Consider the following 13,976-nt stretch of genomic DNA (forward strand, 5'->3'; position numbering starts at 1 on the left):
TTTTCAGCGATTAGATCCTGTGGTAGACAACTTTTTTTTTTGCGAATGAAACTTGTATTACTCAACCCCACGGGTACAATCAGCGAGACACAAGTTCTCGACATTCTCCGGGCCAGAACAAAGCCAAACTGCAGTACGATTGCTACGCCTAGCATAACTAGCTAAGAAGTGACTAATATAATTCTGGTCTCGCTTTACATGAGTAATGCAAGTCTCACGTGTGCTCAAGAGAGCTTTGATCTCTTTCACTAAAGTCATGTGTCCAGAAAGATCTTGTTTCCTCTTCTTTAACATATTCACCATCTTCAAACAATCCATTTCTAGATGAATGGGGCCATCGCACCAATTCAGGGACAACGCCAAACCTTTCCTGGCTGCCATCAGTTCTGCTTCTAGTGCAGTTGAGCATCCGTCCAGATATCGGCAAGAGGTGAAGATGATTTTCCCTTGTTGGTCTCGTAAAATCATGCCTGTACTAGCAACCCCATCAGTAGTAAAAGAGCCATCTGTGTTTAGCTTAAACCAATCTGGATCAGGGGGATTCCATCGCCTACTGGGTGCCTCAAGAGATACTGAAGTTGGTTGCAGTTTTGAATTTCTATCTAGCCTTCACATAGTTCTCATTCGGAAAGTATTTGACTTGAACCAAAGAGCTCAGATAGCTGATTAAGAATCGGCAAGACACATCCAGTGGTGGAGGGATTTTATCATGGACAATCTCATTACAAACGAACCATATCCGCCAAAGAAGCATCAGAATCATATCAATAGTGTCCTTATCTAGACCACCCACAAGGATTAGCAGCCAATCCCTTCCCGTATTTGTAATTGCATCAAGCTGTGGAAGCTTCCAAAATTCAGACATATAATTCTAGAGCAGCCGTGCCATACGACATCGAACAAATGGATGAAAATTAACTTCAGGTTCAATGCCACAAACGGGGCATTGGTCCGTCACTTCTAGCTTCCTTTTCATCTTATTTCTCCAGGTCGGCAGTGAATCATCACGACAATTTAGATGTAACATCCTTAAATACTATGATTTAGATGCGAATTAGTCATTCTGTTTTACTATTTCTTATTATTATGACTGCCGGACTCCTTTTGTGCCTTTTTTTTGCAACACAACCGTAAGCAACCTCGATTGCAAAAGGACTCTTTCATGACCGCACGCGTCAGCGCGCGATCCGCTTCGTGCAACTCCAATCTGTTTCCATAAGCGATGTATATCTCTTTCCAATTCTTTTTTGTTGTTGCATTATTGCCTTCCAATTCAGTCGCAGTTGTTTCCATCTATTCGAATGGTGGCCTTCTATACTCGTTCAACGATACAAGTATCCCAGCCCATCAGGGACTATGGTATCCCAGCCCATCAGGGTTTAAATCCTGATACTCGAATTTATTTCAGGATTTCCGGCGATGCACATTCAGTGAAAGGAGACGTTCCTGTCAACGACGAGACGTCTACGGTAACTTCATAAATCTCAAGATAATATACCGGCTCAGTCTTTCGAAGATGCTCATAGAGGTAAGGTGTGCGTGTGTACGTTCATAGAAGTGAGTGTATACACGTGTATAAGAGCACTTGTGTCTGTATTGATGTTAAAAAAAATATCCCATCGTGCATGCACTTCATAATCTACAGCCCCTGATTTTTTGGTGGGCCCACCAATCTTTCCATCCATCAATTAGGAATAGCGCCCCGGTCGGAATTCGATCGCTCCAACGCGCGCGCATTAGCCTTCTCCAACTAATTTTTTTAGTAGAAAAGCATATAGCACACGTTGAACTGTTTTGTTTATAGCTTAAAAAAAAACTGTTCTGTTTACGTGACAGGCCAAACAGTTTGTACATCATGCTATTTTTATGTAATGCTATATTTTTTAAATCTCAACCGTTAATATCTAACATTTATAGTCGAGATAATTCAAACTACGTGGATGAACGTGATGGCTTATTTCACTTTTGTCTTAATTATATAATACTCCCTCCGTTTCTACATACTACCTCTCTCTCAGTTTATAGGGCGTATGCGTATTCCTAGGTCGTCAATTTGACCAACCTAAAATAAGTCATATATTACAAAAATATATACCAATATAAACTTCAGATGTTCTATTTTCAAACGATATAATTTTTATGTTATATAGTTTATATTAGGGTGATAAAATTGGCAACCTAGTTATACGCGTAGGACTTGTAAATTGAAACGGAGGTAGTATAAATTTTTCTCGAGATTTTAATATGGACTATATACGAATGTATATAGACATAGTTTAGAGCGTAGATTCACTCATTTTACTCTGTATGTAGTTTATATTAAAATCTCTAAAAAGACTTATATTTAGAAACAGAGTGATAGATAGATAGATTCTGAAAATTCACTCAAGAAAATCTTCTTGGGTCGGTCGTTCACAACTCTGGTGTCTAAAAATGGAGCCCAAGCAATTCTGGTTAACATGATACTCGATCCACCTCGTACGTGGCATTTCTCCAAATCGATCCTTCGCTAACCCTGTTAGAACTAGTAAGCTTGCACGTGCAACGCACGTCTCGATCGAAGCATCCTATTAAAATCAAATGAGTATTGAATTCTTAGTTCATATTCTAGAAATTTGGGGAAAAAGAATATCTATAGTGCCTGATGACCCCGCATGTCTAAAGGTCAAGTTTAATACAAACCATAAATTATCTTTTGATGATGTCATTTGAAGTTCAAGAAGACCAAAATGATTGTATAGTAAAGATTTCAGGATATCTAATTTTTTCTTGTCTGAACTTGAAGGACTTATAATAGGTATAGGTATTGCCCAAGTGAACATGGCTGCAAATTTTTAATAAATATAAAAGAAATAGTTGTCCTGGAAAAATTAAATCCATTCCCTCTTGGGTTCGGGCTACATGTTATCCTCACAAGTTGAATTGTTGGGCCTGACTACAACGCCACCAGTGGGAACACGGCGAGCTAGAAGAGTTCACCAATAGTCAGGACTATTTTGCTCCCATTCTGAGTTTGTCTCACCTCATGTAGTGCAACATATTGATGTACAAAAATGAAGAAATGGAATTTAATATTTTTGTATGACACAAATGGCATGCATCACGCCACAGTTTCTCTAAGCTAAGCTTAGCTCTAGAAGGATTAAACATGAATTAAACTTTTCATATCGACATCCTAATTGTGGAGAAAAGTCTAGTATTCTAGAATGATAAACTGTACAATAAGGTAAAAAGCTCTTAGTAGATCATGCGCTAGAATAATAATTGGTTAGCTAACCAGGAAAAAAACACGCGAAATTTAGGAAGACAAAAGCCACACAAAATAAATTTCTGATGAGATGAATATACCCTTAGGAAAATAAATCGCACCAATATCATGACGGACACACAAGTAACTTGGCAGGTTTAAAATGAAGGAAATGCATGATGTGATGCAACTATCAGTACATATTCCATTTGAAGCAACCTTATGTCAGTTAACTCACAAAAAGGGGGAAATAACATACTGAAAATGCTAAATACTCGAATTTCCATGATAGCCATAGTGACTCACTTCCTGTGTAATGAAACTTCAGCGGTGTTCTTTAGAAAGAAAATGATTAGGTGCAGATTGAAATACAGATACAAAATAGTCAAGTTGCCTGTCATCATGATTATCGAATCACGCAATGAACATCATGGAAGAAAGATAAGAAAAGTGCTTTCATTATGTATTGGAATATGAAATAGTTGTTCTGACTAAGCTTTTTAAGTGTAAGAAATGAACAGCATATCTTGCAAACTCTATACACAACATGCCTACCATATTTGGCTGTTGAACTTAAGCTCCTCCTCCTTCCATTTTAGAGCCCCATTCTTAAAACAAAACAGGGTTATTGTTCATGCATAAAAATCTGATCATTCTACAAAGGGGGAGTGGTAATTAAAAATCAATTCAGGAGCTATTATCAATATAAAATAAGAAGAAAAGAGAGAAATTTATTGTTAGCACTAATTCTATACAATGTAAACTTGTCATAGTCTGGATCCTCTTTTATTTGGCCACTATTAGCAAAAATTAGATCTATTTTTAGTTGCAACTATTATCAAACGTATTGTTAGACCACAAATTAAATCGTCTTATTGTTTAACATGTATGGCCGCAAGCCCTAACAGCAAAAGAAAAGAAAAAATAGTTGTTGCAGCTAAATGCTGGAACTGCATGTATACATAGAACAGAAAAAAAAATAGCAAAAACAAATTAGCAAATTTTTTTTTTGGCAAAAAGTGCACTGATGATGGGCATATGTTTCCCCAATTGACATGTGGAAATTGTTGTAATGCACTGGCGAATTTGTGCCAGCAACTATGAATCAAAAATGGAAAAATAGACTCACCTGATTGAGCATCGAACGACAAATAATACAGCTGCAAATACTCCACGGATAATGGTGCAGAGCATTGCGTAATACATGAGTTATCTAGTTACGGCTGGTGTACGTAGGAACTTATTCTGAATTTTCTGATACCCAAAGGCAGATTTCAAACAAACTTCTTCCAATCTAGAAGTCTAGAAGCCCGACCAGTCCGAAAAGAGATACTGTAATTAAAAAAAACATATATGTATCAATACAAAGGGTGTTCTGTTTACCACAACACATGAAAATATAGTGCTACATCCCTGTAATAGCATCTATGACAACCATATAGAGATTTGAACAATAAAAAATTAAAAATGAATGATAAAGGGATCTACATGAAGCAACAATGGTGTAGGATCATGGAGAAAAGTAAAATATCTGGGATCTTCAATCTTGCAGGCACACATAGCGTTGGCCTTGTTTCCTGCAGATCGTCGTTCTGTTAGGAACATTTGGCTTCAGGCCTTTGGCTCTTCACCTCAAACCATTTTCTTAATTAAATAATATGCAGATAAACCCACATCGAACCCATGAGTTGGCGCGGCGATGGTCGGCCTTGGCTGTGACCTCGTTAATCTAGCAGGTACAGTTTGGCGATTACTGGGAGCGGCTTCGGTGGTGGCCCGTCTTCCCAGCCGCCATGGAGGAGTGCAAGGGAACGACCAGAGATGCGGAAGCGGTGCTGGGGTAGAGCTCTTCTGTTGGAAAAGGACAAGAATACATCATATATTTGTCATGCTTATCTATACCTACTATTAAAGGGAATAGGTATTCTTTGTCCGTCACACATATTTTATAGAATGACCCCTCACTTTTTTAAAAATCAACCTGCTATCAATCTACTATTTTTTTTAATATGACAGAAAACTTTTCATCCAGTTGGGCCTCGACTGCGCTCCATACGGCCCACCTCGCCTGTCCATCGTCTCCGGCGTGCGTAGCAAAAAAAAAATAATGGCCAAAGTATGGGATCAAAACCGTGACCTGCCGCACAATAATAATGTGCACAACCAACTGATCTAACCATCAATTTATAAAATTATCTCATATCCTTTCTTTACCATCCGCCTAATCAACTTTATATGTAAGCAATTTAAAATCAATAAGCGCCTCAAGAATCAATAAGCAGAGAAACAAAATCGAAGGATTCGTGCGACACAATTAACAGGATTCTTGTGAAGTACCAAGGAAATAAAAAGATTTCAGCCGATATGCAAAGAAGTAATAAGGAAGGAAAGGAATTGAGTCCATTGTGGCAGGGAAAATAAGGAAGGACAAAAGAAACTGAAGTCGTTGTGGTAGAGAAACTAAGGAAGAAAAATAAGAGGATTTCATGCGAGTGCAAAGAAATAAGGAAGGGAAGGAATATATGAAAGGAGCAGTCCACACCTAGGAATATAAGGAAGGAGGAAAACAAGGAAGGACACCCTCTAATCCTCAACTTGAATAAGGAAGGAGAACATTACACATAATCAAAGGAGCATTATGGGCCTTGCTTAATATACAAGGGATTACATGCACACTGTGCCTTCACATATATGGGCCTGCATACGGTGATGATCAATAAAATCCCTAATCTTGTCTAAAAAACCAAAATTATCTTGAGTAATCAGGGTTGCTTTAGCCAATTGAGATAAGAAAAGTTGTTCACAAGAACGGCCCATAAGTCGAACAATGCATTCATTTCCCCTGCCAAAAAAAACAATGTATTAGACCTTTTGCAAAGATGATTGGCTTGAAAGAACAATTCTTCTTAATGTTAGGGATATTTGACCATATTTTTTAAACCATACTGATTGGATTATGAGTGTCGGAGGAGTGCGAGGAATATCTATCACGTTGCAACGCACGGGCCATTTTCCTAGTGGTCATAAATTTCTTATACGCACAAGGATACTTCAAAAGAAAAAAAATATCATATGTTAATTCATGAAAGTACCTAAGCAAAATCCCTACCGATGATCCACTTCCCGTTTTGAAAATAGTGATGACCAAAGTCTATATGAAGTACTGAAATTTCAATAAGTGTGCTTAGTAAAGGTTATGTTGACATACCTGGTTTCATTAGGGGTACATGAAATCAGCAGTCACCTGGACGTACTTCCCTTCATGACACCAGCCGGGCCTCCGCTGAATCCATACAGGTGCTGCCTTTGGCACGCTCCCGCGGGTAATCAGATCCACAACACCAACCATGACAAGTCAACGAAAAGAATTATTCAGGAAACACATCAAAAGCAACAAAATCTAAAAAGATCTATCCTCATATTTTCCATCAAAGAAGAGACTGACGCAGTGCACTAACACCTTTTTAATTCAATTATGAACACCTATTTCCAATTTCAATTGGTCTCAGCTAGTGCTAAACGAACGTGCAGATAGAGATCACTCGCACTTATCAAAGACATCGCAGATCACATTCTGCCCCCCTAGAGCCTGGCCACCAGAAAGCACGACGCTGATCTTGAGCAGCTTCGATGTGACCGGCTCGGTCGAAGGCTGACCGTACAAGTTTGGGAACAGCTTGGCGATCTCATCTGTGAGCCGTCAAATCCAAAATTCAAAGAAGCCCAGACCGCGATTCTGCTGGCCAAGGTCCGGGAGCGACGCATCCAAGACATAGGGAGTTCATTACTCACCGGGGCTTCCCGCGGCGGCGGTGGTGGTGGGCCCGTCGGCGAGTGTGAAATGGAAGCGGAGGACGGAGGGAAGGGGCAGCGTGTGCCGATGCGGCTCGTCTGCACCTCGCTGTACACGGCGATGGCTCGGGCAGCGACCTGCGGCGAAGGGCGCGGCGTCTCCCGTGGCCCGCGGTGAAGGGCGGCTCCGGCGGCGGCTCCGAGGCGGCGGCTCGGCGACCTGCGGCCCGCGCCCGGCTGCGGGAGGAACGGCGCGGGGGCATGAGGTCATGCGACGTGCGGGCGGGGCAAGAGGTTTGTGCAAACGGTTTCTTTTTTTTAGCGGCGGGGCAGCGTTAGTGATCGATGATCGATGGATTGTTGGCTTGATGCGTGTTTGCAGTGTTAAACACCGAAGGATTAAGGGTCATTGGATTTTGCTGATGGATGGATGAGATGATTTGGTTCTCCACCCTCTCTTCCTTTTATAGGGGTAGTAGATAAATCCGAGGCATACCATTGATCATCTGAGGACCAAGCAATCACACGAGCATGACACCGAGATTTGTTAACGAGGTTCACCGATATGGCTACATCCTCGGAGCCTGACTATGGGCGCTCCTCCCCATGACACCGCTACAATACCGCACCCGGTCGCCCTGGATACCGGCACATGCCATCGACTTCCCTTGCGTTCCGGTGCTATTATGTTGGCATAGGTTACATCATGTGTCTACCCCCATTATATATGAGAGACTTAGGATACAAGTGTCCTATTAAGACACAACTCCACATCCTATGTAAACACAATACAACTCCTAGTCCAACTGTAACTTACCTTGTACACTATATTCGACACAACTCTAACAAACTCCACCTTGGCGAATATACTCCACCACCCTGAATTTGTCCATGCGTCAAACTTCCATGTACATTGGACTTGAGCTTATCCCATGAGAACCGCTGCTACTCCAAAGACTCCATGTGACTTCACCTGCAACTTGTAGTCCCTTCTTTTCTTGACCACAGTCAACACTCGAGCAAAATCAAGTTTCACATTACTCTAGTTTGCACTCCCAACTTCCAGAGTATCATTCCAACGCCATCACACACTGATCACTGACATGCGTGAAAGTGAACAACTCATATATTGGGTGTCAGACATGAGAGTTACCTGAACTCAACATCACCTCTCCTTTCTTGACCACCTGTCTGAAACTTGAAAGAATTTCACCATTGCTTATAGTCCTCCCGAGTCAAATTCGCAGTTGTCTCACCACATGTATGGCCACCAGAGCCCTGGCCCGTCTCCATGTCCGTGCGTACCGCACGCCTCGCCGCTATTACCGCGTCGAGCCTCTACTGTCTCGGTCGGGTCTCAAGGGTCGCGAACCCACACCACTCAACCCCCACTGTAGAGTACCACCGATCATCACCGACCGATGACGAGTTTCACGCTTCCATCAGACCACTGGGCTCCAGTCCGAACTGCATGTCACTCGCTTTTCCCGCTGAATAGGCTTCGATTCCCTGGATCCTTACACCGTAGCCCCTCAATCCAGCTCCACATTCAACATGACTCCATGGTAGATTACCAGTCCACCCACGCGCCTCATCGACTTCAAGCTCCGTGTATACACCACCTTGAATCAATCCCGCGCCATAGTCTTGTCGAAGCCGCACAAGCCTCGGGCATGTGCATCACGTGTTTCCACGCCCCAGAAGTCGGTCACCATCAGCATCACGCTCCTACGTCGTCGTCGCCGATCCCACCACCGTCTTCTGTTCCAACCGACTCACGTCGATCCGTCAGACTGTCCAGTCCGACCCAGCCGAACATATCCGACCGTTATCATGCTCCACCCTGCATCACAACTGCGTGCACATCTATGCATGTCTTGGACGCCCTGTGTTTGCATGATCCTGCTCAACATGCTCCGGACTCCTCAAATCCTCAAGTGTGACTGCCATCCATACACAAACTGTGTACCAAACAAAAGGAGACCAAAAATAAAGTCCCATATAGCCTTCCTGTATGCACGTACCAGAGGAGACCAATGACACTAGTCAAACTCCACTCCACATACAAACACACGTAGCTTCTGGACTTATCTTTCTTTCCTTTCTAAGTAGCAATCACGGTATGATTCTTGAGCCTTGTGCCAACTCCTTTTGTCAAAACAAATCTCCAGTACGTGCACGTCCAGCTCGCAACTTCCTGGCCAGTAGTACATCCTATCTGTACGCGCAAGCCGTGCGCTAGCACCTCGCCTTGATGTCCACTGCCTGACCCATGAAACAACCATGAAATTGGTGCATCGATGCCTCCGGCTACTCGCTGCCTCACGGTCGATCTTACCGCTACGCAGAACCACGTGCACATTGCTGGGCCTCACGATCGCTGCGCCAACACGCACCGAACCTGACCGCTTCCAGGCGCCGCACGCATCGATCTGCATGCCACTTGCGTGATACACTGTCGCGGCGTTCCATCGATCTCGTCGAGACTTCCGCTGCACGCCGCGGACTTCCGCTGTACGCTGCACGCTGCTCGCCTTGGTCTATCCAGCCGCAAACCGATAGCTTCCACGAGAGAAATTTCTCAAACCGAATTCTCACGACCGCCGTCTTTGCACTGGATCTAACACGATCCATCCTCTAGATCAATCCGACGACCTCTTCGAACCTTGCTTTGATACCACTTGTTAGAATAAATTTGAGGTATACTATTGATCATCCGAGAACCAAGCAATCACACGAGCATGACACCGAGATTTGTTAACGAGGTTCACCGATATGGCTACATCCCGGGGCCTGACTATAGGAGCTCCTCCCCATGACACCGCTACAATACCGCACCCGGTCGCCCTGGACACCGGCACATGCCGCCGGCTTCCCCTACGTTCCGGTGCTATTATGTTGGCATAGGTTACATCATGTGTCTACCCCCGTTATATATGAGAGGCCTAGAATACAAGTATCCTATTAGGACACAACTCCACATCCTATATAAACACAATACAACTCCTAGTCCAGCTGTAACCTATTTTGTACACTATATTCGACACAACTAAAACAAACCCGAGCGTTTTTCTTTCGTGTTTTGATCGAGCATTCCACAATCTCGGACGCCATATCCCCATTCCCCACTAGTACATACTCCCTACCTCTCCACAGTCAGCCTGTCTTTCCCATTCACCACCAGACCTGAAACGTACACAACGCAGGCGAAAACCGTCGATCCAAGCCAACCATGAGGCCGCTCACCTATGTCTTCTTCCTCCTGCTCATCTCGTCAACCAGCGAGTCCTCCGCTACTACATTAGAAGACACATGCAAATCCTTCGCCGCAGGCCACCCGTCCATCGGCTACAACTACTGCGTCAAGACCTTCCACGCCGACAGCGCGAGCGCCACCGCCGACGCGCGCGGCCTCGCCGCCATCGCGGCAAAGATCGCGGGGGCGACAGCCAACGGCACGGCCAGACGCATCGCCGCATTGTGCGCCTCGGAGGAGGACGCCGGGAGGCGGGAGCGCCTCGGCGTGTGCGCGGAGGTGTACTCGGACGCCGTGGACCAGCTCGGCGAGGCCGCGAAAGACATCGCCCGGGGCGAGGACAAGTCCACCCGGGACGCGCTCACGCAGCTCAGCGCGGCGCTGGACGCGCCCGGGACCTGCGAGGACGCGTTCGGCGAGGCCGACGACGCGTCGCCGCTGGCCGCGGAGGACGCCGAGTTCAGGAAGCTGGCGACTATCGCCCTCGGCGTCACGGCGTTGCTGTCACCGCCGCCGTCGGCGCCGGGGATCAGTGACTGATAGTGCGTCCGTGTTGAGCATGCTTAGCATGGACAGGCAGGATCAAATAAGGTTTTCCGATGATTTCCATTGCAAGTGTGTGGTTTTTAATCTTTCCATGCTTTCGTTTCGTTTGGACGTGTTTGATTGTGTGGTGAGTGCGTTGCATGCCTCGCATGCAGTGGTTTGATCGATGGTGGTGTGGTGGGCGAGTGGCCAGCTTGGAATCTGCTCCCGCTTTTTTTGATCTTTGAACGTGGGGTGTTGGTTGTGCATGTGTGTCGTGGAACGTTGAGTGGAAGGAAGGCATGCTGCCTGCTGTAGCGCACCTTTGCCTTCCGATCTCGGCATATCTTTTTTCCCTCCATGGTTCATGGACATATATATGGTTTTCAATGTTCGTTATTTGAGCTGATCAGTGCGAGTCTGTTAGCTGCAAGAGGGCTATGGATATTCATATGGACTAAGAAAACAGAGGGCGGATGATCCTACGCAGTGCCGGGCCCAAAAGGTCAAATTCTGCTTAAACTTAAATAATCTTTAACTTTTTAGCTTAACAACTAATCCCATTTCATATAATTTCTCTAGGGTAGGGGGTGGCACAGCCCCCCTTGGCCCTAGTGAAGCTCCGCCACTGATCCTATGCACACATGACAACATTGGCGGAGGACCCCCGGTGGGCAAGGTGTGGCAGTCGCCACACCTTGATTTGGTCCAAATTTTTTATATATACGCTTCGTTCGCTAATCGCTAGGATTCTGGGAATTACTAATCGCTAAGTATATATATAGAGAGGGCGTTCATTTTATTGGGCCAGGCCGCCTTAGCCAGCCCAGTATTTGGGCCTTCTAGGGACGCATCATGCACGAACGCATCGAGATCGAGTCATTCATGTCAGGAGTAGGTGGAGTGGTGGAGCGATTCGAGCCAGGCAAACAGCGACCGAACGACGCAGCCGGCTGTGGCGTCGAGCATTCGTCGTTGGGCAAGCGTGAGGCGTGGCTGGGCGCTGGTGAGACAGGGACGCGGGCACGCGGTGAGCGGCGGCTGCGGCTGGGTCTAGCAGACAGCGCAACAGCACAACACGATGGCAGCCAGCTGCCCAGCTTCATGTCCTTCTCGTCTCGGTCGGCAGAAGATGGAGAGCAAGGGGAACGAGCCAATGGGGAGAGGTATTTTTCTGAATTTTGTAGCATTTTTTGATACCTTGTAATATGCAGCAATCAGTAGTTCTAATTGCAATGATTTATCTCTTCTATTGCAAATGGAAATCATTTTTGGTGCTATATGAGCTATAATTATTCAGATTAGATGCATGTGTATTTTCTTAATTTAAAATCATTTTTGGATAGCATTTTTTGACATCTTGGAAGCAATGCAATATAGTGATACTTTAATGTTGTGAAATTGTGAATTGCAGGAGGGTAGGGCACCGCCATTGCCTGGGTCTTCTAGACACGATTGAAAGCTTCATTATCGGTATGTTTTAGATTCTTTTTCTATTGAAATATATCTACATTTTCATTGTATTTGGTATTTTGTTTGTGGTGTGCAATGTTAATGTGCATTTACTCTTTTGGTTTGTATCAAAAATACTCTTTGCTTAAGACTTTGCCACATCTTAAATATTTTTCGTCCTCCGCCTCTACATGACATGACAAGACTCTGCACTCGCAACGTGTTCTAGCAGTTGGCGAAAGCTTTACCTCTCTATTTAAAAATAGAATTAACTAATTCATAAGGAAAATCGACCAAAAACCATGCAAGCTCGATCAATATACAAAAAATCAGGCAAAAACATGTACAAAATGACCACACTGCCTAGCTAAACTAGTCATGGAGCGCCGCCAAACATGAGGAATCATGCCCCACCCGAGGAGCCATCGCTCCAAGAACGAGACATCCAATAAGGAGACGGCGTCGAAAACGCTGTCATGTTTTGATCCAAAAGGCATGGTCTGGGTTTTCACTCGAAGTGACACCCCAAGGGTTAGGGAGGTGTCGGGTCTCCAAAACATCGCCGCCAAGGAGGAAACCGACGCACACGAGCATCACCATTACCTGCAACAACTAGTCGGGGAAGGCTTTGTAACACCCACGATGCGGTTATATCTCCCACGTGTCGGAGCACGACTTAGAGGCATAACCGCATTGTAGGCATGTCGCAAGAGGGGTAATCTTTACACATCTCATGTACTGAATAAGAAAGAGATACAGAGTTGGCTTACAATCGCCACTTCACACAATACATAAATATAGCATTACATCATCCATATACAATCAAGGTCCGACTACGGAACCAAAATAAAGACAACCTCAAAAGCATAGGTCCCCGATCGCCCCAACTGGGCTCCTCTACTGATCAACAGGAAACAGAACAACACAACGAACAAGATCTTCATCGAGCTCCCACTTGAGCTGGGTTGCGTCATCTGCACTGGTATCATCGGCACCTGCAATTGTTTGGAAGTAATTGTGAGTCACGAGGACTCAGCAATCTCACACCCTCGCAATCAAGACTATATAAGCTTATGGGTAGGAAAGGGTAGTGAGGTGGAGCTGCAACAAGCACTAGCATATATGGTGACTAACATACGCAAATGAGAGCGAGAAGAGGAGCAAAGCACGGTCGAGAAACGAAAATGATCAAGAAGTGATCCTGAAACTACTTACGTTCAAGCATAACACAAGAACCGTGTTCACTTTTCGGACTCCGCCGAGAAGAGACCATCACGGCTACACACGCGGTTGATGCATTTTAATTAAGTTAAGTGTCAAGTTCTCTACAACCGGACATTAACAAATTCCCATCTGCCCATAACCGCGAGCACGGCTTTCGAAAGTTCAAAACCCTGCAGGGGCGTCCCAACTTAGCACATCACAAGCTTTCACGGTCAATGAAGGATATTCCTTCTCCTAGGAAGACCCGATCAGACTCGGAATCCCGGTTACAAGATATTTCGACAACGGTAAAACAAGACCAGCAAAGCTGCCCGAATGTGCCGACAAATCCTGATAGGAGCTACACAAATCTCGTTCTCAGGGCACACTGGATGAGCAATCCGTACAACTAAAACCAACCCTCAAGTTTCCCTAAGGTTGCGTTGCAAGGGGCTCTAGTTTGGACCAACACTCAGAGGAGCACTGGCTCGAGGGGGTTAA

At 44.9% G+C, this 13,976-nt stretch overlaps 1 protein-coding gene across 1 annotated transcript; it reads left to right on the forward strand.

The window, feature by feature from the left end:
* The first annotated feature begins 10,064 nt into the window (after positions 1-10,064).
* On the forward strand, positions 10,065-11,213 carry LOC125512354 (putative invertase inhibitor). Its single transcript, XM_048677445.2, has one exon. It carries the CDS (start codon positions 10,272-10,274, stop codon positions 10,833-10,835), a length of 564 nt encoding a protein of 187 aa, XP_048533402.1. The 5' UTR covers positions 10,065-10,271; the 3' UTR covers positions 10,836-11,213.
* Positions 11,214-13,976: the final 2,763 nt, after the last annotated feature.

The sequence above is a fragment of the Triticum urartu genome, chromosome 6A (genome assembly GCF_056163025.1).
Source record: "Triticum urartu cultivar PI428250 chromosome 6A, HENAU_Tu73, whole genome shotgun sequence".
In the NCBI taxonomy this organism is placed as follows: Eukaryota; Viridiplantae; Streptophyta; class Magnoliopsida; order Poales; family Poaceae; genus Triticum; species Triticum urartu.

What these genes read in the sequence shown, in the direction of transcription:
- LOC125512354 (XM_048677445.2), top strand. Translation starts at nt 10,272, where the DNA reads ATGAGGCCGCTCACCTATGTCTTCTTCCTCCTGCTCATCTCGTCAACC.